Raw genomic sequence first — 21,864 nt, forward strand, 5'->3', positions numbered from 1 at the left:
TCCAGGAGCTGCAGCCGCTCCGGGGGTTGTAGAAGAAGCTTCGTCCCGTTCGGGGGTCCCGGTGCCGCTGCCAACCCCCCAAAATCTGCAGGGGGGGCCCGGAGGGTTCGGGGGGCTCCTCCGGGTGGCGCTGAGCGGCGGCAGCTCGCGGGGGGGGGCGGCTGGGGGGGCACGGGCAGAGCGCAGCCGTGGGCAGGGGGCACAAGGGCAGTGCCCGGACCGTGCCCCCAGCCCCAATCTCAGCCCCCCCCCCCCGCTTCCCCCCACCCCAGCGCCCCTTTTCCTGCCCCCCCCGGGTCGGGTTTTACAGGCGCGGCTGCGGAGCCGGTTTTGGGGCTCCCCCGCCCCCCCAAACTTCCTCCGCTGCCCCACGGGAGGAGGAAGCGGCGGGGGGGAGGGAAAGGGGGGGCAAAGGAGAAGTGAGAGGTTTGGGGGGGCGGGGGGGAGAATTTGGGGTGCGAGGGGGGGTGAGGGAGGGGGGTGAAGTTTGGGGTACAGGGGGCGATGGGGTGAATTTGGGGTTCAAGGAGTGGTGGGGAAGTTTGGGGGTACAGGGGGTGATGGGGTGAATTTGGGGTGCAGAGAGTGATGGGGAAGTGTGGGGGTACAGGGGGCGATGGAAGGGGGTGAATTTGGGGTGTAAGGAGTGATGGAGGGGGAAGTTTGGGGGTACAGGGGGCGATGGGGTGAATTTGGGGTGCAAGGAGTGGTGGAGGGGGAAGTTTGGGGGTACAGGGGGTGATGGGGTGAATTTGGGGTGCAGGGAGTGATGGGGAAGTTTGGGGGTACAGGGGTGATGGAAGGGGGTGAATTTGGGGTGTAGGGAGTGATGGGGAAGTTTGGGGGTACAGGGGGTGATGGGGTGAATTTGGGGTGCAGGGAGTGATGGGGAAGTTTGGGGGTACAGGGTGATGGAAGGGGGTGAATTTGGGGTGTAAGGAGTGGTGGAGGGGGGAAGTTTGGGGGTACAGGGGGGTGATGGGGTGAATTTGGGGTGCAAGGAGTGATGGGGAAGTTTGGGGGTACAGGGGGTGATGGAAGGGGGTGAATTTGGGGTGCAGAGAGTGATGGGGAAGTTTGGGGGTACAGGGTGATGGAAGGGGGTGAATTTGGGGTGCAGGGAGTGATGAGGAAGTTTAGGGGTACAGGGGGTGATGGGGTGAATTTGGGGTGCAAGGAGTGGTGGAGGGGGAAGTTTGGGGGTACAGGGGGTGATGGGGTGAATTTGGGGTGCAGGGAGTGATGGGGAAGTTTGGGGGTACAGGGGGTGATGGGGTGAATTTGGGGTGCAGAGAGTGATGGGGAAGTGTGGGGGTACAGGGGGCGATGGAAGGGGGTGAATTTGGGGTGTAAGGAGTGATGGAGGGGGAAGTTTGGGGGTACAGGGGGTGATGGGGTGAATTTGGGGTGCAGGGAGTGATGGGGAAGTTTGGGGGTACAGGGGGTGATGGGGTGAATTTGGGGTGCAAGGAGTGATGGGGAAGTTTGGGGGTACAGGGGGTGATGGAAGGGGGTGAATTTGGGGTGCAGAGAGTGATGGGGAAGTTTGGGGGTACAGGGTGATGGAAGGGGGTGAATTTGGGGTGCAGGGAGTGATGGGGAAGTTTAGGGGTACAGGGGGTGATGGGGTGAATTTGGGGTGCAGGGAGTGATGGGGAAGTTTGGGGTACAGGGGGTGATGGGGTGAATTTGGGGTGCAAGGAGTGGTGGAGGGGGAAGTTTGGGGGTACAGGGGGTGATGGGGTGAATTTGGGGTGTAAGGAGTGATGGAGGGGGAAGTTTGGGGGTACAGGGGTGATGGAAGGGGGTGAATTTGGGGTGTAAGGAGTGGTGGAGGGGGGAAGTTTGGGGGTACAGGGGGTGATGGGGTGAATTTGGGGTGCAAGGAGTGATGGGGAAGTTTGGGGGTACAGGGGGTGATGGGGTGAATTTGGGGTGCAAGGAGTGGTGGAGGGGGAAGTTTGGGGGTACAGGGGGTGATGGGGTGAATTTGGGGTGCAGGGAGTGATGGGGAAGTTTGGGGGTACAGGGGGTGATAGAGAGGCTGAATTTGGGGGTGCAGGGGGCGATGAAGGGGGATGAGGTTTGGGAGTGCAGGAGGGTGATGGAGGGGGTGAATTTGGGGGTGCAATGGAGGGGTGAACTTGGGGTTCAGGGGGCAATGGAGGGGGATGTTTAGGGGTGCAAAGGGGCAATGAAGGGGGATGAGGTTTGGGGTGCAGGAAGGTGATGGTAGGAGTGAATTTTGGGGTGAGGGGGTGAAGTTTGGGGGTGCAGGAGGAGATGGAGGGGTGAATTTGGGGGGCAGGGGGGATGATATAAGGGGATGAGGTTTGGGGGTGCAGGAGGAGATGGAGGGGTGAATTTGGGGTTCAAAGGACGATGGAAGGGGTGAAGTTTGGGGGTGCAAGGGGCAATGAGGGGGTGAATTTGGGGGTGCAGTGAGGTGATGGAGGGAGATGAAGATTGCAGGTGCAGATGTGTGATGGAGGGGTGAAGTTTGGGGGTGCAGGGGGGTTATGGGGGGGTGAGGTTGGGGTGAGGTTTGGGGGTGCAGGGGGCAGGTTTGGGGGTGCAGGGAGTGATGGAGGTGGGTGATGTTTGGTGGTTCAGGGCAAGGACATGGGGTGCAGGTTGAGGGGGTGCAGGGAGAGGGAGCCACAGAAAGGGGGTTGGAGGGGGATGGATGGAATTGGGGGGCACTTTGGGGACCACCTGACCCCCCCCACTCACCCCAGGGGCCTGTGGCAGGGGGCAGGAGGAGGGGGGCAAAGCCCCCTCTGCCAGCTGGGCACTGCTGAGGGGGTGTGGGGGGCTCAGCCCGACCTCCTGGGGGGGGGTCCCCAAGTCCTCCAGGGAGTGGTACTGCAGTGGCAGCCCTGGGGGGACCCAGCACCCCAAAATGAGGCTGCAAGTCAGGGGGGGCACAGACACCCCTCACACACCCCCCTGTGTTCCCTGGGGGTCTCCCAGTGCCCACAGCCCTGTGCCCCCTCCTGCACCCCCCCAGTGTCCCTCATGGCCCCCTCCTCCCCAGTGCCCCCCTCAGTGCCCCCTCAGTGCCCCCAGCCCCAATCTGCCCCCTAAGCCTCAAGCCCCCACCATACCCCTAGTGCCCCCCAATGCCCCTTCATCCTTGTGCCCCCCTCAGTGCCCCCAGCCCCAATCTGCCCCCTAAGCCTCAAGTCCCAGACCCCACCATACTCCTAGTGCCCCCCAGTGCCCCCCTCACTCTTGTGCCCTCCTCAGTGCCCCCAGCCCCAATCTGCCCCCTAAGCCTCAAGCCCCCACCATACCCCTAGTGCCCCCCAATGCCCCTTCACCCTTGTGCCCCCCTCAGTGCCCCCTCAGTGCCCCCAGCCCCAATCTGCCCCCTAAGCCTCAAGCCCCCACCATACCCCTAGTGCCCCCCAATGCCCCTTCATCCTTGTGCCCCCCTCAGTGCCCCCAGCCCCAATCTACCCCCCAAGCCCCCAAACCCCCTGTACCCCCAGTGCCCTCCACCCCATGCCCCCCTCCCTCAGCCCCTCCAGTTCTCCATTCTCCCACCCCCCACGTGCCCCCCATCCCTCACCAGTGCCCGTGGGTGGCTTCTGGGGCACCAAGCTCTCGGCATCGCCAGCGCCCAGCTCGGCCACGTAGGTGGCAGGGACGAAGAAAGGCCTTGCCCAGCGTGGCTCTGCCACCCTCCTGACCTGCCACCAGTCCTCAGTGGCTTTGTGGAGCAGGAGGAAGCTCTCCCCAGCTGCCATGGCCACCAGCCGCCCGTCCTGGGCACGGTAGGTGTAGTCGTAGAGGGCACGGAGCAGGACGGGCGGCTGTGCCCGCTGCCAGAGCCGCCCCTGCAGCCGCCAGCGCCCAGGCAGCATCCTCAGCGGGCTCAGGGGGGCTGTGGCACAGCTGCTGCCATCTGTGTGGCACAGGGAGAGAGGTGAGGGCAGCCTGGGGGGCTGTGGCACAGCTGCTGCCGTCTGTGAGGCACAGGGAGAGGGGTGAGGGCAGCCTGGGGGGCTGTGGCACGGCTGCTGCCGTCTGTGTGGCACAGGGAGAGAGGTGAGGGCAGCCTGGGGGGCTGTGGCACGGCTGCTGCCGTCTGTGTGGCACAGGGAGAGAGGTGAGGGCAGCCTGGGGGGCTGTGGCACGGCTGCTGCCGTCTGTGTGGCACAGGGAGAGGGCTGAGGGCAGCCTGGGGGGCTGTGGCACGGCTGCTGCCGTCTGTGTGGCACAGGGAGAGGGGTGAGGGCAGCCTGGGGGGCTGTGGCACGGCTGCTGCCGTCTGTGTGGCACAGGGAGAGAGGTGAGGGCAGCCTGGGGGGCTGTGGCACGGCTGCTGCCGTCTGTGTGGCACAGGGAGAGGGCTGAGGGCAGCCTGGGGAGGGTTGGGGTGTGGGAGGATGGGGCTGAGCAGGGCCATGGGGGGCAAAAAGGATGGTGCTGCAGGGTCAGGGCTTGGCAGGATGTGCCCCATGGCTGTGGAGGTGCCCCATGGCCATGCTGTGCCCCACAGAACATGCCCCATGGCCATGGAGATGCCCCATAACCAGGTTGTGCCATACAAACAGAACATGCCCCATGGCCAGGATGTGCCCCACAGGCAGAAGATGCCCCATGGCCAAGCTGTGCCCCATGGCTGTGGAGATGCCCATGGTCAAGCTGTGCCCCAGGGATAGAATGTGGCCCATGGCCAGAACGTGCCCCATGTGCCAGCTGTGCCCCCCAGACAGAAGATGCCCCATGGCCAAGCTGTGCCCCATGGCCATGGAGATGCCCCATGACCAGGTTGTGCCCCACAAACAGAACAAGCCCCATGGACAGAATGTGCCCCATGGACAGAAGATGCCCCATGGACAGAATGTGCCCCATGGACAGAATGTGCCCCATGTGCCAGCTGTGCCCCACAGACAGAAGATGCCCCATGGCCAAGCTGTGCCCCATGGCCAGAATTTGCCCCATGGCTGTAGAGATTCCCATGGCCAAGCTGTGCCCTGGGGATAGAATGTGACCAGGCTGTGCCCCACAGAACATGCCCCATGGCCAGGATGTGCCTCACAGACAGAATGTGCCCCATGGCCAGAAGATGCCCCATGGCCATGGCAATGCCCCATGGCCCAGCTGTGCCCCATGGCCATGGATTCCCCCCCTACCCATGGCAATGCCCCCCAGTAATCCTGTCCACCACATGGCATTTACTGTCCCAGTTGCTGCCCCCGGGGTTCAGGGGGCTCAGGGGGCACTGGGAGGCACTGGGAGGCACTGGGAGGGACTGGGAGGGACTGGGGTGCAGGAAGCTGAGCTGCTGCAGCAGCAGGAAGCAGCGAGGCTGCGGCTTCCTCACCCCACACCACACGGGGTGGGGGTGGGGAGGGGTCTCAGGACCCCGTGGCCCCCGTTTCCCTGCAGCCCCCCCCCAGTCCCCCCCCTTCACCAGTGGCTCCCAGTCCCCCCCTGTCCCATCCTCACACCCCACACTCCCTGATCCCCACCCCCACAGCTTTGGGCTGCTGGACCTGCACCCCCCTGCCCCCAACCCCCCTCCCCCCAGCCCCGTGGTCCTCAGCTCCCAGGATCTCCCCAGAAATCCACTCACCAGCTTTGGGGGGTCACTGGGGGGGCCCGAGGGGCAGCACCTGCTGCAGGGACAGGGCACGATGCTGGCACAGAGGTGGGGGCTGCCATGGGGGAGGGGATGGAGGATGCTGCATCCCCCCTGCACCCATCACCTCGACACCCCGGGGTACAGGGGTCGGGACCCCACACTCAGCCCCACAGCTCTGCCCACGCTGTGGGGCCGGGAGGGGGTGGGGAGGGGTGGGAGAGGGGGCAATTGGGGCAACTGCACTGCCCGGGGGGGTACAAATGTCTCTGGGGAAGGACCCGAGCCCGTGTGTCCCACCCCCCTCCGGTACCCCCTTCTCGCCCCGTCGCTTCCCGGGGCACCGGGGAACAAAGTGGGGGGTGGGAAGGAGATTCCCCAGCTCGCCTGGGCTGTGCCTGAGTGGACCCCCCGGTGCAGAGCGGCCACTTCACCCCCCAAAGCGGGACCCCCCCGGTGTCCCTCACCCACCTGATCCTGCCGGGGCGGCGAGTCGGGGCCGCCGGCGGCCGCGGGGACACCCCCGGGGCATGTGACAGGACGGGACGGGGCGAAGCGGCTGGCGGGACGCGGGGCGGGGGGGAATCGGCCTCCCCGGGCACGGGAGAACGGCCCGGGGGGAAGCACGAGCATCCCGGGGAGAGGGAACGGCCCGGGGGGAAGCACGAGCATCCCGGGGAGAGGGAACGGCCCGGGGGGAAGCACGAGCATCCCAGGGAGAGGGAACGGCCCGGGGGGAAGGAGAAGGTGCCGCGGGGAAGCGGGAGCATCGTGAGGGGGGAGAGAGGGGAGAGGGGGAGCGGCCCGGAGCATCCCTGAGGAGGGGGAGAGCGGCCCGGGGGGAGGCAGAGAGTCCCGGGGAGAGCGAGGGGCGGCCAGGGGGAGGCAGAGAGTCCCGGGGAGGGGCAGGAGCATCCCGGGGGGAGCGAGGGGCGGCCAGGGGGAGGCAGAGAGTCCCGGGGAGGGGCAGGAGCATCCCGGGGGGAGCGAGGGGCGGCCGGGGGGAGGCGGGAGCGGCCCGGGGAGAGTGAGGGGCAGCCGGGGAGAGGCAGAGAGTCCCGGGTAAGGGCAGGAGCATCCCGGGGAGAGCGAGGGGCGGCCCGGGGGGAGCGAGGGGCGACCGGGGGGAGGCAGAGAGTCCCGGGGAGGGGCAGGAGCATCCCGGGGGGAGCGAGGGGCGGCCGGGTGGATCGAGGGGCGGCCGGGGAGAGCGAGGGGCGACCGGGGGGGAGCGAGGGGCGGCCGGGGAGAACGAGGGGCGGCCCGGGGGGAGCGAGGGACGGCCGGGGGGAGGCGGGAGCGGCCCGGGGAGAGTGAGGGGCGGCCCGGGGGGAGCGAGGGGCGGCCGGGGGAGAGCGAGGGGCGGCCGGGGAGAGTGAGGGGCGGCCGGGGGGAGGCGGGAGCGGCCCAGGGAGAGCGGGGGGCGACCGGGGGGAGCGAGGGGCGACCGGGGGAGAGGCAGAGCGTCCCGGGGAGAGGCAGGAGCATCCCGGGGGGAGCGAGGGGCGGCCGGGGCAGAGGCGGGAGCGGCCCGGGGAGAGCGAGGGGCAGCCGGGGGGAGCGAGGGGCGGCCGGGGAGAACGAGGGGCGGCCCGGGGGGAGCGAGGGACGGCCGGGGGGAGGCGGGAGCGGCCCGGGGGGAGGCAGAGAGTCCCGGGGAGGGGCAGGAGCATCCCGGGGAGAGTGAGGGGCGGCCCGGGGGGAGCGAGGGGCGGCCGGGGGAGAGCGAGGGGCGGCCGGGGGGAGCGAGGAGCATCCCAGGGGGAGCGAGGGGCGGCCGGGGAGAACGAGGGGCTGCCGGGGGGAGAGGCAGAGCGTCCCGGGGAGGGGCAGGAGCATCCCGGGGCGAGCGAGGAGCGGCCGGGGGGAGGCGGGAGCGGGGTCTCGGCCCCGGGGGCGGCTGTGGGCGGGCGGGACGTGGCGGCCCCGGGCGGGTCAGGCCGCGGGGGGACATCGGGCCCGCGTCTTGGGTCGGGTGGGCGGGGGGCTGCGGGTGGGATGTCGTGGAGCGATCGTGAGACGCGACACGGCGGGAGCGGGGGGGGGGGGCGGTAACCACGGCGACAGCGCCCGGCGGCCGCGGCTCATCCCCGGGGCGGCGGCGGCGGCGTCGCCATGGCAACCGCGAGATCTCGCGAGACTTGGCGGCGCGCCGCGCTCCCCGTGGTAACCGCGGGGGTTCTCGCGAGAGTTGGCGCCGGCGCGTTCCCGGCGGCCCCCGCGCGCGGGCGGTTGCGTCAGGATGCGGCTGCGGGTGGGCGCCGCAGCTCCGGCCGCGCTCAAGGTGGCGGCGGCTGCCGGGGCCGCGGCCGCTCCGCTGCGGCTGCTGTGGGCCGGGCCCCGCGGGGAGAGCGCCGCCGCGCCGCCGGGTACCCGCCTGAAGGGTGTCCCGGGCCATGGGCCTGAGCCGCCGCTCCCCGCTGCAGAGCGGCCCCGCGGCCCGCACGGCCCCGCGTGGGGCCCCGCGCTGGAGCTGGAGAGCGGCACCGTCCTGTTCTCGCCCAACGCCATCTGCCAGTAAGTGCCGACGGCTCCGAGAGCCGCCCCCGGAGCTCCTGTCGCGCCGCTCCTTCCCCTGGAGCTCCTTTCACCCCACTGCTCCCGCCCCGCGGCTCCCCTCGTCCTGCCCTTTCTCCCTCAGCACTGTCCCCCAGCCCAGCTTCCCCCTTCTCCTCGGAGCTCCCCTCACTCTCCTCACTGTCTCCCCATCTCCCTCTCCAGGTTCTTTTTCTTGTCCCGTGGGGATGAACCCACCGACCTCACCAACCAGTGGCTGGAGTGGGAGGCCACGGAGCTGCAGGTGGGTGCCAGGGGGGTGGGAGGCCACTGAACTGACGCTGCAGGGGGTCCCAGTGGCTTCTCCCCTTCCAGACCTGCCTGACCTGCTCTCTCTGGTCCCCTCTCCACCCTTAACACCCCACTCTGTCCCCCCAGCCCGCTGCCACAGCCGCCCTCTACGCTCAGCTGGTGCAGGGCAGGACAGGGCTGGAGGTAGTGGAGTCTCTGAGGAAGCTCTTGGCCCACATTGAGCAGAGCCTGTGCAGGAGAGGCACTGCCTACCTTGCAGGGGTGAGTGGGGCTCCTGGGGTGGGTGGGATCCCCTTTTCCCTGGGAGCTGAGCTGCTGCTGCCCTGAGGCAGAGCTCTGACTCCACTTCTCCTGCCCAGGACACCACTTCTGTGGCTGATGTGGTGGTGTGGGGCACCTTATTCCCTCTGCTCCAGGATGAGAGCAGCTTCCCAGGTAAGGATGAAGTGGAGGGGTGCTGAGAGGGAGGTTCCTCATGCTCCTGTGGCTGTGAGAATCCCTCCTCCGCTCCATTGCCCTCCCAACCACTCTCTCCTGCTGTCCCACTCCCCAGGTGACCTGCAGGCACTGAAGGGCTGGTTCCAGGGCATGAGCCTCTCTGAGGCCTGCAGGAAAGCTGTCAGCTCAGTTCTGCAGCCTGAGGCACTGCTGGAGTTCAAATCTTACCTCCAGAAGCAGCCCCCACCCTGCCCAGCCATGGAGGGAGCCCCCAGCAATGAACCTGAGGTGCAGCCCCTGTTCCCCCCACCCCCAGCTCAGCCCTGGCTGGTGCTCACAGCTGGACAGGCCCTTGCTGGAACTGCCCCTTCCCCACAGGAGGAAGCTGCTGCTGAACGTGTCCTGACAGAGGAGGAGATCAGAGCTGCTGCAGACACCTGGGCCCGTGGTGCTGAGGTACTGCCCAAGCCTTGGCAGCCTTCCAAACCAGTGTGAGTGCCAGAGAGCCCTGGGCATGGGTGTCCCAGAGCAGCCAGGGGCTGCCAAGCTGGTGGCACGGTGTGCTGGGGTGGCTCATGCTGCTCTGATTATCCCCTGCACATGCCACAGGCTGGGGCTGGAGGAACTGGGGAAGGGGCTGGAGCACAAGGGTACTGGGGAGGGGCTGAGGGAATGGGGGTGTTGAGGCTGGAGAAGAAGAGGCTGAGGGGAGCCAGGAGCCCTCTCTGACACTCCCTGACAGGAGGCTGCAGGGAGCTGGGGGTCAGTCTCTGCTCCTGAGGGACAGGACAAGAGGAAAGGGGCTGGAGTTGCCCCAGGGGAGGTTGAGGTTGGAGCTGAGAGAGAACTTTTCCCCTGAGGGAGCTGTGAGGAGGAAAGTGAGTTTTCAGAGGAGTTTTGAGGGGAAAAAAAGTGGTTTTGGTGGAGTTTTGAGGGCAAAGATGATGTAATGAATGCCAGGACAAGAGGAATTGGGCTTAAGTTCAAGTTGCCCCAGGGGAGGTTGAGGCTGGAGCTGAGGCAGAACTGTTTCCCTGAGAGGGGTGTCAGCCCTGTGCCAGGCTGCCCAGGGAGCTGGGGCAGTGCCCAGCCCTGGAGGGACCCCAAAGCCGTGGGGTGAGGTGCTGAGGGGTCAGTGCTGGGCTGGGCAGGGTGAGGGCAGGGCTGGGTCTCCAGGACCTTCAAGGCTTTTGCCAAGCACACTGATTGCCTGGTTCCCTGCTGCCAGGCTGCCTGTGGAGGGCATGAGGAACGTGCTCGTCACCAGCGCCCTGCCCTACGTCAACAACGTGCCGCATCTCGGCAACATCATCGGCTGCGTCCTCAGCGCCGACACCTTTGCCCGGTGAGACGTGGGTGCAGAAAGTCTCTGTGAGACCACAAACCCCTCCCTGAGGGTGGGCTGGAACCAAAGCTATTCCCAAAGCTGTCCCAGCAGCCCCCTGACTCCTCCCCACGCCCCCACAGCTACTGCCGCTTGCGGAACTGGAACACGCTGTTTGTGTGCGGCACCGACGAGTACGGCACGGCCACGGAGACACGGGCGGTGCAGGAGGGACTCACCCCCCAGCAGATCTGTGACAAGTACCACACTGTCCATGCTGACATCTACAGATGGTTCCACATCTCCTTCGACCACTTTGGCCGCACCACAACGCAGCATCAGACCAAGTGAGTCAGTTCCACGGGGAGAATGGTGATGGGACTGGGATGGTGGAGCCCTGGCTGGGTGCTGGGGGAGCCCTGGCTGGGTGCTGGGGGAGCCCTGGCTGGGGGCTGGGGGAGCCCTGGCAGAGCCCTGACTGGGGGCTGGGAGTGGGCTGGTGGAGCCCTGGCTGGGTGCTAGGGGCTGGTGGAGCCCTGGCTGGGGGCTGGGGGAGCCCTTGGTGGGGACTGGGGGCTGGTGGAGCCCTGGCTGGGTGCTAGGGGCTGGTGGAGCCCTGGCTGGGGACTGGGGGCTGGTGGAGCCCTGGCTGGGGACTGGGGGCTGGTGGAGCCCTGGCTGGGGGCTGGGGGAGCCCTTGGTGGGGACTGGGGGAGGCCTGCCTGGGTGCTGGGGACTGGTGGAGCCCTGGCAGAGCCCTGACTGGGAGCTGGGAGTGGGCTGGTGGAGCCCTGGATGGGGGCTGGTGGAGCCCTGGCTGGGGGCTGGCGGCTGGTGGAGCCCTTGGTGGGGGCTGGGGGAGGCCTGCCTGGGTGCTGGGGGCTGGTTGAGCCTTAGTATGGTGCTGTGGGCTGGTGGAGCCCGGGCAGAGCCCTGGCTGGGGGCTGGGAGTGGGCTGGTGGAGCCCTGGCTGGGTGCTGGGGGCTGGTGGAGCCCTGGCTGGGTGCTGGGGGCTGGTGGAGCCCTGGCTGGGTGCTGGTTGAGCCTTAGTATGGTGCTGTGGGCTGGTGGAGCCCGGGCAGAGCCCTGGCTGGGTGCTGGGAGTGGGATGGTTGAGCCCTGGCTGGGTCCTGGGTGCTGGTTGAGTCTTGGCTGGGGGCTGGTGGAGCCCTGGCTGGCTGCTGGGGGCTCACCAAAGCTGTTCCATCACTCCCTCTCCTAAACTGGACAAGGGAGAGAGATACAACAGAAGGCTCAGGAGTCAAGACAGGGGCAGGGAGATCACTCAGCAATTGGTGTCACAGGCAAAACAGACTCAACTTGGGGAGACACAGTGTGGGGTCCCTCCCATGAGACAGTCCCTCAGGAGCTTCTCCACTGTGGCTCCTTGCATTGGGCTGCAGCTCTGCACCAGCTGCCCCAGGGTGGGTCATCCACAGGGGAAACAGTCCCTCAGCAATGACCTGCCCCAGGGTGGGTTCCCCAGGGGGTCACAAGTCCTTGCAGCAAACTGGGTCTGGGATGGGACTGCCAGGCCCTGCCAGGAGCTTGCCCCAGGGTGGGTTCCCCACAGAGTCCCAGCCTCCTTCAGGCACCCACCTGCTCTGGCTGGGCTCCTCACATTCTCGCTCCCTTCAGCTGCTGCTGCTGTTGTAACATCTGAGCAGCAACTTTTCCCCTTCTCAGGTCTGCCAGTCACTAATTGTTTCATGCTTTGTCAGTTTTGGGGCCATCCCAGAGCCACTTGGCCCTGGGCAGCTCCAGGTAACACTTAAAGAAGCCTCCCCTGTACCCTTCCTGCTCCCAAAACCCAGCCCAGCCAGAACCACCGCAGGGGAACCTCCACACACAGCCTTGCCTGAGTTTGGCAGGGCTCCAGGGCTCCTCAGCTGATGGGAGCTGCTCTCCTTCCTCCTCCCTCACCCCAGCATTGCCCAGGACATCTTCCAGCGGCTCTTGGCCCGGGGCTGCCTGCTGCAGGACACGGTGGAGCAGCTGCACTGCGAGTGCTGCCAGCGCTTCCTGGCCGATCGCTTCGTGGAGGGCACCTGCCCCTTCTGCAGCTACGAGGAGGCTCGAGGGGACCAGTGTGATAAATGTGGCAAACTCATCAATGCTGTGGAGCTGAAGGTGGGATGGGATCCTTTTGGGGACCACCCCACGTCCTCCCACCCCCAGCTCTGCCTTGTGCTACCTGTGTATTTTCATCCCAACAGAACCCACAGTGTAAGCTCTGCAGAGGGGTCCCTGTGGTGAAACCCACCCAGCACCTCTTCCTGGACTTACCCAAGGTGAGCAGCATCCCTGGAGGTGTTAGGGAGAGAGGATGAAAGACCCTCTCAGTACTCCTCCCACCTCTTCCCTGAGAGGTGAACTCCCTGCCAGGAGGCTGCAGGGAGCTGGGGGTTGGTCTCTGCTGCCAAGTGACAGGACAAGAGGAAAGGGGCTGGAGTTGCCCCAGGGGAGGTTGAGGTTGGAGCTGAGGCAGAACTGTTTCCCTGAGAGGGGTGTCACCCCTGTGCCAGGCTGCCCAGGGAGCTGGGGCAGTGCCCAGCCCTGGAGGGACCCCAAAGCCCTGGGGTGAGGTGCTGAGGGGCCAGTGCTGGGCTGGGCAGGGTGAGGGCAGGGCTGGGGCTGCAGCAGCTTCAAGGGTATTTCCAACCAGAATGGGTCTGTGTTTCCCCACAGCTGGAGCAGCAGCTGGAGCTGTGGCTGGAGCAGAGCTGGGCCAAGGGGAACTGGTCAGCCAACGCTCGGTACATCACCCGCTCCTGGCTGCGGGACGGCCTCAAGCCGCGCTGCATCACCCGGGACCTCAAGTGGGGAACTGCTGTGCCCCTCGATGGCTTCCGTGACAAGGTGGCCCCACCTGACCCTTTAGGTGGCCATATCTGTGCCCAGGAGTCCTTCCTGGACCCCCCTGCTCATGGATCTCTCTCTCCACTCAGGTCTTTTACGTGTGGTTTGATGCTCCCATCGGCTATTTGTCCATCACAGCCAACTACACGGATCAGTGGGAGAAGTGGTGGAAGAACCCACAGCAGGTGAGAGCCTGGAGCTGCCATGGAGAGGGTGGGCAGGGACAGAACTGGCTGCCAGGGGCAACTCAGTGTCCTGTGTCCTCATCCCCACCCTGTGTCTGCCCCTCAGGTTGAGCTGTACAACTTCATGGCCAAGGACAACGTCCCGTTCCACAGCGTCATCTTCCCCTGCTCGCTCCTGGGTGCTGATGACAACTACACCCTGGTGAACCACCTCAGTGCTACAGGTATTGGGGATCAGACAATCACAGAATGGTGGGGGGTGGGAAGGGCCCTACAGAGCTGCTCTGTAGCCAGTGTGAGGAAGCCAGTGTGAGGCTTTGGTTTCTAGCCCTTCATAGGACCAGCATGGATCAGCTGGTAGAGTGGTGGGGTGAGAAAGGCCCTGCAGAGCTGCTGCAGCCCCAGTCCCTGCTCCAGCAGCTTCCCCTGGCTCAGGTGGCACAGGAATGTGTCCAGGGGGCGTTGGGAACCTCCTGAGAAGGAGCCTCCACACCCTCCCTGGGCAGCCTGGGCCAGGGCTCCCTCAGCTCAGCACCAAAGGACTTGCTCCTCCTGGGCCAGGGGCACTTGCTGTGTCCCAGCCTGTGCCCATCACCCCTTGTCCTGCCACTGGCCACCCCAGCACAAAGCCTGGCCCCATCCATCCTCCTTTAGGGACTGAGCAGCACTGATGAGATCCCCTCGAGCTCAGGCTTCTGTTCCCCAGGCTGAACAGCCCCAGGGCTGCAGCCTTTCCTCCTCACACACATGTTCCATCCCTCAGCATCTTGCTGGCCCTGCCCTGGCCTCTCTGCAGCACTTCCCTGTCTCTCTGCAGCTGGGGAGCCCAGCACTGGCCCCAGGACTCCAGCTGATCTCTCCCCACGCTGCTTTCCCCACACCTCCCCACTCCCCACTATCCCGTTTCTCCTGGACTGGCATTTGCAAACTTCTCTGAGCTCAAGCATGTGACAGCACTGGCATGAGGCTGTTTGGGCTCCAAAGTGTGGGGTGGGGCTCTTTTTTTTCCCCCCCAAGAGTATCTGAATTATGAGGATGGGAAGTTCTCCAAGAGCCGTGGTGTGGGGGTGTTTGGGGACATGGCCAAGGACACCGGCATCCCCGCCGACGTCTGGCGCTTCTACCTGCTGTACGTGCGGCCCGAGGGCCAGGACAGTGCCTTCTCCTGGAGTGACCTCATGCTCAAGAACAACTCAGAGCTCCTCAACAACTTGGGCAACTTCATCAACAGGTTGTGTGCCAGGCTGCCAGGGGGTTGGCTCCTCCTGCTCAGGCTGTGCTCTCCTCACACTCTGCTCTCCCCCTTTCCCAGAGCGGGGATGTTTGTGTGTAAGTTCTTTGGTGGCATCGTCCCTGACATGATCCTGACCACAGATGACAAGAGGCTCTTGGCTCGTGTCACCCTGGAGCTGCAGCAGTACCACCAGCTGCTGGAGAAACTCCGGTGGGTACCCAGAAAGCTTGAGGCTGCTCCTAAGAGCGTGTGGAGGAGCAGCTGGGCAGCTGCCAGGCAGAGAGGGAACAGCAGGCAGCAGCGTGCCAAGAATGCCAAGGGCAGCCTGGCTGGGCTCAGCAGTGGGGTGGCAGCAGGAGCAGGGCAGGGATTGTCCCCTGTGCTGGGCCCTGGGGAGGCTGCAGCTCCAGGGCTGTGTCAGTGCTGGGCCCCTCACTCACTGCCACAGGGACACTGAGGGGCAGCAGTGCAGAGGGAAAGGGCCTGGGGTGGTTGATGCCAGTGACTGAACAGCAGCCAGCAGTTCCTCCATCAGCCTCTCTGTCCCTGACTCAACCCCCAGCAGCAGCTTCAGGCTTGGAAGGGAGTGGCTGGGAAGCTGCCAGGCACTGAGGGACCTGGCAGTGTTGGGTGAACAGCAGCCAGCAGCGTGCCCAGGGGGGCAAGAAGGCCAAGGGCATCCTGGCCTGGATCAGGGACAGTGCTGTCAGCAGGAGCAGGGAGCTGATCATCCCCCTGTGCTGGGCTGTGCTGGGGCTGCACCTCCAATGCTGTGCCCAGCTCTGGGCCCCTCGCTACAAGAAGCACGTGGAGGTGCTGGAGAGGCTCCAGAGGCGGGTACCGAGCTGGGAGAGGATTTGGAGCACGTCTGAGCTGAGGAAGGGCTGAGGGAGCTGGGGCTGTTGAGCCTGGAGAAAAGAAGGCTCAGGGGAGACCTTCTCCCTCTCTGCAACTACCTGAAAGGCAGCTGGAGCCAGGTGGGGGTGGGTCTGTTCTCCCTGGGAACAAGCAGCAGAACCAGAGGAAAGGGCCTCAAGTGTCAGCAGGGGAGGTTCAGGCTGGGTGTGAGGAGCAAGTTGTTGCCTGCCAGGGCTGTGAGGCCTTGGAAGGGGCTGCCCAGGGAGCTGCTGGAGTCACCGTCCCTGGAGGGGTTTCAGAGCCGGGTGGGTGTTGCCCCGAGGGCAATGGGCTGGTGGCTGATGGGGCTGGGACAGAGGCTGGATGAGCTGGAAGGGCTCTGCCAGCTGGACCCACCCTGTGACTGTAAGGGGAGGAGGGGGGTCAGTGATTTACTCTCAGCAGGGTCTCAGCAGCCCCCTCCCCTCTCCCTCCCCACCAGCATCCGCGATGCCCTGAGGTGCATCCTCAGCATCTCTCGCCACGGCAACCAGTACATCCAGGTCAATGAGCCCTGGAAACGCATCAAGGGGGATGAACAGGACAGGTAAGGGAGGGTTGGAGGAGGGTGTGGGGACACCCACAGGCCCAGGCTGGGGCTGGCACTGATGGGGGTGTGTCCTGGCCCGCAGGCAGCGCGCTGGCACGGTGACCGGCGTGGCGGTGAACATGGCAGCCCTGCTGGCGGTGATGGTGCAGCCCTACATGCCCGGGGTCAGCCTGGCAATGCAGCAGCAGCTCTGCCTGGCCCCTGCCTGCTGCGTCCTGAGCCACAGCTTCACCTGCACCCTGCCCCCCGGGCACCGCGTGGGCACCGTACGTGGCGCTGGGGGATGGGGCTGGGGGAGGGCACTGCAGGGGGAGATGGGGGGTGAGGGGGGGCTGCCTCTGCCCCTGTGACCTCTGTGCTTTGCCCCTGTGCCCCTTGTGCCCTGTTCCAGGTGAGCCCCCTCTTCCAGAAGCTGGAGAATGACCAGATCGAAGCTCTGCGCAAGCGCTTTGGGGGAGGGCAGGTGAGTAGGGGGCTGGGGTTACCCCCCAGTTACCCCTTCAGGCACCTCTTGGCCTCTCCCCCTCTGCTTTCTGTCCTTCCTCACTCGCTGTCTCTCCTTTCCCAGCCTGAAGCTGTTGGTGTAGAGCCCCAGGTAACCCCCTCCCCTCCCTTGGCACCAGAGGAGTGGTCGGTGGGCACAGGGCTCAGGTGGATTTTTCTGTCTTTCCCAGGCCAAACCGACCCCTCCAACCTCAGCCCCCCCAGCTCCAGGTGACCCCCAACTCATCCAGGAGCTGACAGAGAAGGTGGCCAAGCAGGTGAGTGGTCTGGGGGCTGCTGGGCTCTGTTCTGCCCTTACCAAGCTCCTATTAATGCCCCCATCTTACCCCCCCTCCTCCAGGGCAACCACGTCAGGCAGCTGAAGGCCAACAAGGCAGAGAAGGCCCAGGTGGACACAGAGGTTGCCAAGCTGCTGGAGCTGAAGAAGCAACTGGCAGCAGCTGAGGGCAAAAGCCCTGAAGTCCCTGTGCCCAAGGGCAAGAGGAAGAAGTAGCCCCAAGAGCAGACTGGGTTGTGCTGGTACTGACCTGTAATAAACAGACACTGTACAATAACAGATGGATGTGGTGCCCTCCCCCAGCAGCAGTCTGTGCCCAGGGGCAGTGCCCTCAGTTCCTCAGGGAGCCAGCACAGTCCTGGCTTTGCTGGGCACAGCAGAGGTGGCTCCTGAGCAGGGTGTCCCTGGGCCTGGCAGCAGCAGCTCTCAGCCCAGCAGCAGTGGCTGTGCCCAGGGGCTCTCGTGGTGGTGGTGGCTGCTGTGCCCAGCAGCAGCGGCTCTTGGCCCTGTGTAGTGGTGGCTGCTGAGCAGGGTTCCCCTGGACCTGGCAGTGGTGGCTCTTAGTCCAGTGCTGGTGGCTCAAAAAGCAGTGGCCCTCAGCCCTGTGGTGGTGGCTTCATGCCCAGTGGCTCTCAGCCTGGCACCAGTGGCCCTTTGACCCTGTGGTGGTGGCTCCTGAGCCCAGCAGCCACGTGTCTGGCAGCTGTGACTTTCAGCCTCCTGGGCCTGGCAGCCACAATCCTTAACTTCACAGGGCTCCTGAGCCTGGTAGCCATGACCTTGAGCCCTGCAGTGGGCCTGGCAGCCACAATCCTCAGCCCTGCAGTGGTCCAGTGCCAGTAGCCATGAGCCTTGTCCCCACAGTGCTCCTGGGCGTGGCAGCCACAATCCTCAGCACTGCAGCGAGTCCCGAGCCTGGCAGTCAGGATGCTCAGCTTGCCCATGGTCCTGAGCCTGGCAGTCAGGATGCTCAGCTTCCCTGTGGTCCTGAGCCTGGCAGCCGTGGTCCTGGGCCTGGCAGTCAGGATGCTCAGCTTGCCCGTGGTCCTGGGCCTGGCAGTCAGGATGCTCAGCTTGCCCATGGTCCTGAGCCTGGCAGCCGTGGTCCTGGCAGTCAGGATGTTCAGCTTGCCCATGGTCCTGAGCCTGGCAGCCGTGGTCCTGGGCCTGGCAGTCAGGATGCTCAGCTTGTCTATGGTCCTGAGCCTGGCAGCCATGGTCCTGGGCCTGGCAGTCAGGATGCTCAGCTTGCCCGTGGTCCTGAGCCTGGCAGCCATGGTCCTGGGCCTGGCAGTCAGGATGCTCAGCTTGCCCGTGGTCCTGAGCCTGGCAGCCATGGTCCTGGGCCTGGCAGTCAGGATGCCCAGCTTGCCCATGGTCCTGAGCCTGGCAGGCAGGATGTTCAGCTTGCCCATGGTCCTGAGCCTGGCAGGATGCTCAGCTTCCCTGTGGTCCTGAGCCTGGCAGCCGTGGTCCTGAGCCTGGCAGTCAGGATGCCCAGCTTGCCCATGGTCCTGAGCCTGGCAGCCATGGTCCTGGGCCTGGCAGGCAGGATGTTCAGCTTGCCTGTGGTCCTTGGCCTGGCAGCTGTGGTCCTGAGCCTGGCAGCCGTGGTCCTGAGCCCTGCAGTGGTCCTGAGCCCTGCAGTGGTCCTGAGCCCTGCAGTGGTCCTGAGCCGTGCGGGTGCCAGCGCTACGCCCGCCGCAGGGTGACCATGCGCTCGATGAGAGCCGCCCGCGTGCGCTGCACCTCGGCGCTGAGCTGCCGGATGCGGCCCCGCAGCCGCTCGTTCTGGGCCGTCAGCTCCCGCACTCGCTGCTCAGCCGCCCGTCTGGCCGCCTCCACGCCGCTGCCTCTCTTCCTCCTCTTCCCCCCGCGCCCTTCGGCTGCTCCCTCCTCATCCTCGTCCTCCTCTGCGTGAAGCTGCGGCGGGGAGCTCCGAGCAGGGGCTGGTGCTGGCTGTGCCACGGCTGCCTCGGTGCCACCGCTGTCGTCTGGCCCCAGCAGCTCCAGCAGCTCCGTGGCCAGGGTGGCATCCAGCTCACAGCCCTCAGGGCCACCACTGGCCCCCTCCGTGCCCCACAGAGGGGGCAGCTCTGCCTGCGGGGGGAGAACAGGGGATGAGTGGGTGTCTCCAGCCCCAAGGGGTGAGGGTGGGTACCCCTAATCCCAAGGGGAGTGTGTGTTTTCCTGGCCCCAGGGGGTGTGGGTGGGTGCCCTTAGCCCCAAGGAGTGGGGGGTGGGTGCCCCCAGCCCCAGGGAGTGTTAGGTGGGTGCCCTTAGCCCCAAGGAGTGGGGGGTGGGTGCGCCTGGCCTCAAGGTATGTAGGTGAGTGACCCCAGCCCAAGGGGATGTGGGGTGGGTGCCCCCTGGCCCAGGAGTGGGTGGGTGCCCCTGGCCTCAAGGGCTGTGGGTGGGTGCCCTTAGCCTGAGGAGATGTGGGGTGGGTGACCCCAGCCTCAGGGAGTGTTAGGTGGGTGCCCTTAGCCCCAAGGAATGTAGGTGAGTGACACCAGCCCCAGGGGGTGTGGGGTGGGTGCCCCTGGCCTCAAGGGCTGTGGGTGGGTGCCCTTAGCCCCAGGGGGTGTAGGGTGGGTGACCCCAGCCCCAGGGGGTGTTAGGTGGGTGCCCTTAGCCCCAGGGAGTGGGGGGTGGGTGCCCCTGGCCCCAAGGAATGTAGGTGAGTGACCCCAGCCCCAGGGGGTGTGAGGTGGGTGCCCCAGGAGTGGGTGGGTGCTCCTGGCCTCAAGGGCTGTGAGTGGGTGCCCTTAGCCCCAGGGGGTGTGGGGGTGGGTGACCCCGGCCTCAAGGGCTGTGGGTGGGTGTCCCCAGCCCCATGGAGTAGGGGGTGGGTACCCCTGGCCTCAAGGGATGTGAGTGACCCCAGCCCCAGGGAGGGTGGATGGTTGCTCCCAGCCTCCTTCCCCCTCAGCCATGGAGGGGGCTGTTGACTGCTCAGCTCACCTGCTCCTGCTCAGCCCCCCAGGGTGGGGAAGGCCCAAAGGGCTCCTCAGCGGCCAACAGCTCCTGCAGGTCCTGGTACCAGGCCTCCAGCTCCCAGCTGGGCAGGGTCCCAGGGGGGGTGCCCACAGGCAGCCCCTCAGCTGCCATCGTCAGCTCCAGGCCGATGTGGGGCTGGAACAGGGTGGGAGGGAAGAAGAGGGAGTGAGCTGGGCCAGGATGCTCAGCCCTGGGGTGATCCCTGCAGCCCCAACAAAGGATTTTGGGGGAACCAGTCCTTTCAGCCCCCAACTGGAATTTGGAAGTGGGGAAGGGACGAGTGGTCCCTACAGCCCCCAGATGATTTGGGGAAGGAGAATGAACCCTGCAGACACTGGGGAAAGGGAGAAGAGGAGTGCCAGTCCCTGAAAGATTTGGGATGGAGGAGGGGTCCCTGCAGCCCCCAGGAAATATGGGATGGGGAGGGGAGCAGTTCTTGCAGCCACAGTGGGATTTCAGGGGGCGGGGGGAGTCCCTGCAGCCCTCACAGGATTTGGGATGTGGGGGTGATCCCTGCAGCCCCCATGGGATTTGGGATGTGGGGATGATCTCTGCAGCCCCCATGGGATTTGGGATGTGGGGGTGATCCCTGCAGCCCCCACGGGATTTGGGATGTGGGGGTGATCCCTGCAGCCCCCACGGGATTTGGGATGTGGGGGTGGTCCCTGCAGCCCCCACGGGATTTGGGATGTGTGGGTGATCCCTGCAGCCCCCACGGGACTTGGGATGTGGGGGTGGTCCCTGCAGCCCCTATGGGATTTGGGATGTGGGGGTGACCCCTGCAGCCCCCACGGGATTTGGGATGTGGGGGTGACCCCTGCAGCCCCCACGGGATTTGGGGGTGGTCTCTGCAGCCCCCACACGATTTTGGAGGGGAGGGCGGTCCCTGTAGTGCCTGGGAGACAGGGTGATGGTCCCCGCACCCCCACAGGATGGGGAGGGGGTCCCTGCAGCCCCCCAGGGGATTTTGGGGGGGTGGTCCCTGCAGCCCCAGGGGATTTAGGGGCTAGGGTGGTCCCTGCAGCCCCTTTACCTGCTCTCAGGTGTGGTGGTCGGTAAGAACACACTTTCTCCTGGATGCCTGGAAGGGGGAACAGGACACGGTCAGACTTTGCCCCTCCCGCGCGGCCGCTTCCCCCGGGGCTCGCGGCCTCCGCACCGCCCCCGAGGCACCGTCAGCCGGAGCCGGGTGAGTGAGGGGAGTCCCCCGAAGCACCCCCCTTGTCCCGGGGCCGGGTCGCTGTACCCCGCGCACCTTCCTGGGCGGCGCCGCTTGGCCGCGGCCCGGTCCCGCTCGCTGCGCGCTCCGCCCCATCCTCGCCCTCATCATCCCTGTGGCCGCCTCGTCCCGCTCTGCGCCGCGACGCCGCCTCACGGATCCCTTTTAAAGGCTCCGGCGTGACGCGGCCCCCGAGCCGGACGCAGCCAATCAGAGCTCAGCGGCCGCGTGACTCACAGCCAATGGGAAGCGAGGAACAGAGGGGCGGTGCGGTCCCGGCGGGGCACGCGCCGCGGAGTGAGTCACCGGCGGATGATGCAACGGGCGGTAAAGCGGCTCCGCCCCGCCTTAAAGGGGCCGCGCCGGTGGGGGGGGGAGACGCCGCCCCGGTGCCATGGGGTGAGGGTCAGTGGGGGGTTCCCCAGGTACCCCCTCAGCACAGCCACGCTGCAGCCCGGCAGCGGCTCAGAGTGGGGGAGATCGGTGTACTGGGAGATACTGGATCCTGGTGGGGGCATACTGGGAGCTCTCAAGGATCCACTGGGTGCCAGTGGGGATGTACTGGGTACGACCTCTGGGTGTGCTGGGAGCTCAGGGGACGTGGGGAAACCTCCCAGCCTGACTCTGTGAGCTCAGGGGACGTGGGGAAACCTCCCAGCCTGACCCTGTGAGCTCAGGGGACACAGAGACACCCCCCAGCCTGACCCTGTGAGCTCAGGGGACACAGAGACACTCCCCAGCCTGACCCTGTGAGCTCAGGGGACACAGAGATCCCCCCCAGCCTGACCCTGTGAGCTCAGGGGACATGGGGAACCCCCCCAGCCTGACCCTGTGAGCTCAGGGGACACAGAGACACCCCCCAGCCTGACCCTGTGAGCTCAGGGGACATGGGGAAACCTCCCAGCCTGACCTTGTGAGCTCAGAGGACACAGAAACCCCCCCCTAGCCTGACCCTGTGAGCTCAGGGAACATGGGG

The 21,864-nt window shown here is 66.0% G+C and overlaps 3 protein-coding genes across 5 annotated transcripts; 1 reads left to right on the forward strand and 2 right to left on the reverse strand.

Moving 5' to 3' along the window:
* Positions 1–304: 304 nt before the first annotated feature.
* On the reverse strand, positions 305–6,106 carry LOC133627878 (rho GTPase-activating protein 9-like). The gene is made up of 4 exons (XM_062015306.1): positions 6,065–6,106; positions 3,575–3,910; positions 2,734–2,879; positions 305–316 (listed from the first exon to the last, which is right to left on the reverse strand). The coding sequence occupies exons 2-4, from the start codon at positions 3,867–3,869 to the stop codon at positions 305–307; spliced, it is 453 nt and encodes a 150-aa protein (XP_061871290.1). The 5' UTR covers positions 3,870–3,910; positions 6,065–6,106.
* A 1,726-nt stretch (positions 6,107–7,832) lies between these two features.
* On the forward strand, positions 7,833–16,946 carry MARS1 (methionyl-tRNA synthetase 1). Of its 2 annotated transcripts, XM_062015446.1 has the most exons (21): positions 7,833–8,110; positions 8,315–8,393; positions 8,528–8,662; positions 8,761–8,836; positions 8,955–9,127; positions 9,218–9,330; positions 10,068–10,184; positions 10,307–10,510; positions 12,092–12,293; positions 12,380–12,454; positions 12,852–13,022; positions 13,112–13,207; positions 13,314–13,431; positions 14,225–14,438; positions 14,520–14,651; positions 15,781–15,885; positions 15,971–16,154; positions 16,280–16,351; positions 16,457–16,483; positions 16,563–16,649; positions 16,733–16,946. In XM_062015446.1, exons 1-21 carry the CDS (start codon positions 7,836–7,838, stop codon positions 16,883–16,885), a joined length of 2,808 nt encoding a protein of 935 aa, XP_061871430.1. In that variant the 5' UTR covers positions 7,833–7,835; the 3' UTR covers positions 16,886–16,946. The 2 variants fall into 2 exon arrangements, with proteins under 2 accessions (XP_061871430.1, XP_061871431.1); XM_062015447.1 differs by lacking the exon at positions 16,457–16,483.
* DDIT3 (DNA damage inducible transcript 3) lies at positions 16,904–21,017 on the reverse strand. 2 transcript variants are annotated; one of them, XR_009820428.1, is made up of 5 exons: positions 20,925–21,017; positions 20,703–20,750; positions 19,634–19,804; positions 18,310–18,769; positions 16,904–18,150 (listed from the first exon to the last, which is right to left on the reverse strand). XR_009820428.1 is itself a non-coding variant. In XM_062015448.1 (4 exons), exons 3-4 carry the CDS (start codon positions 19,778–19,780, stop codon positions 18,362–18,364), a joined length of 555 nt encoding a protein of 184 aa, XP_061871432.1. In that variant the 5' UTR covers positions 19,781–19,804; positions 20,703–20,750; positions 20,925–21,017; the 3' UTR covers positions 16,904–18,361. The 2 variants fall into 2 exon arrangements, 1 of the variants encoding a protein (XP_061871432.1); XM_062015448.1 differs by having other exon boundaries at positions 16,904–18,769.
* Positions 21,018–21,864: the final 847 nt, after the last annotated feature.

The sequence above is a fragment of the Colius striatus genome, chromosome 26 (genome assembly GCF_028858725.1).
Source record: "Colius striatus isolate bColStr4 chromosome 26, bColStr4.1.hap1, whole genome shotgun sequence".
Lineage (NCBI taxonomy): Eukaryota > Metazoa > Chordata > Aves > Coliiformes > Coliidae > Colius > Colius striatus.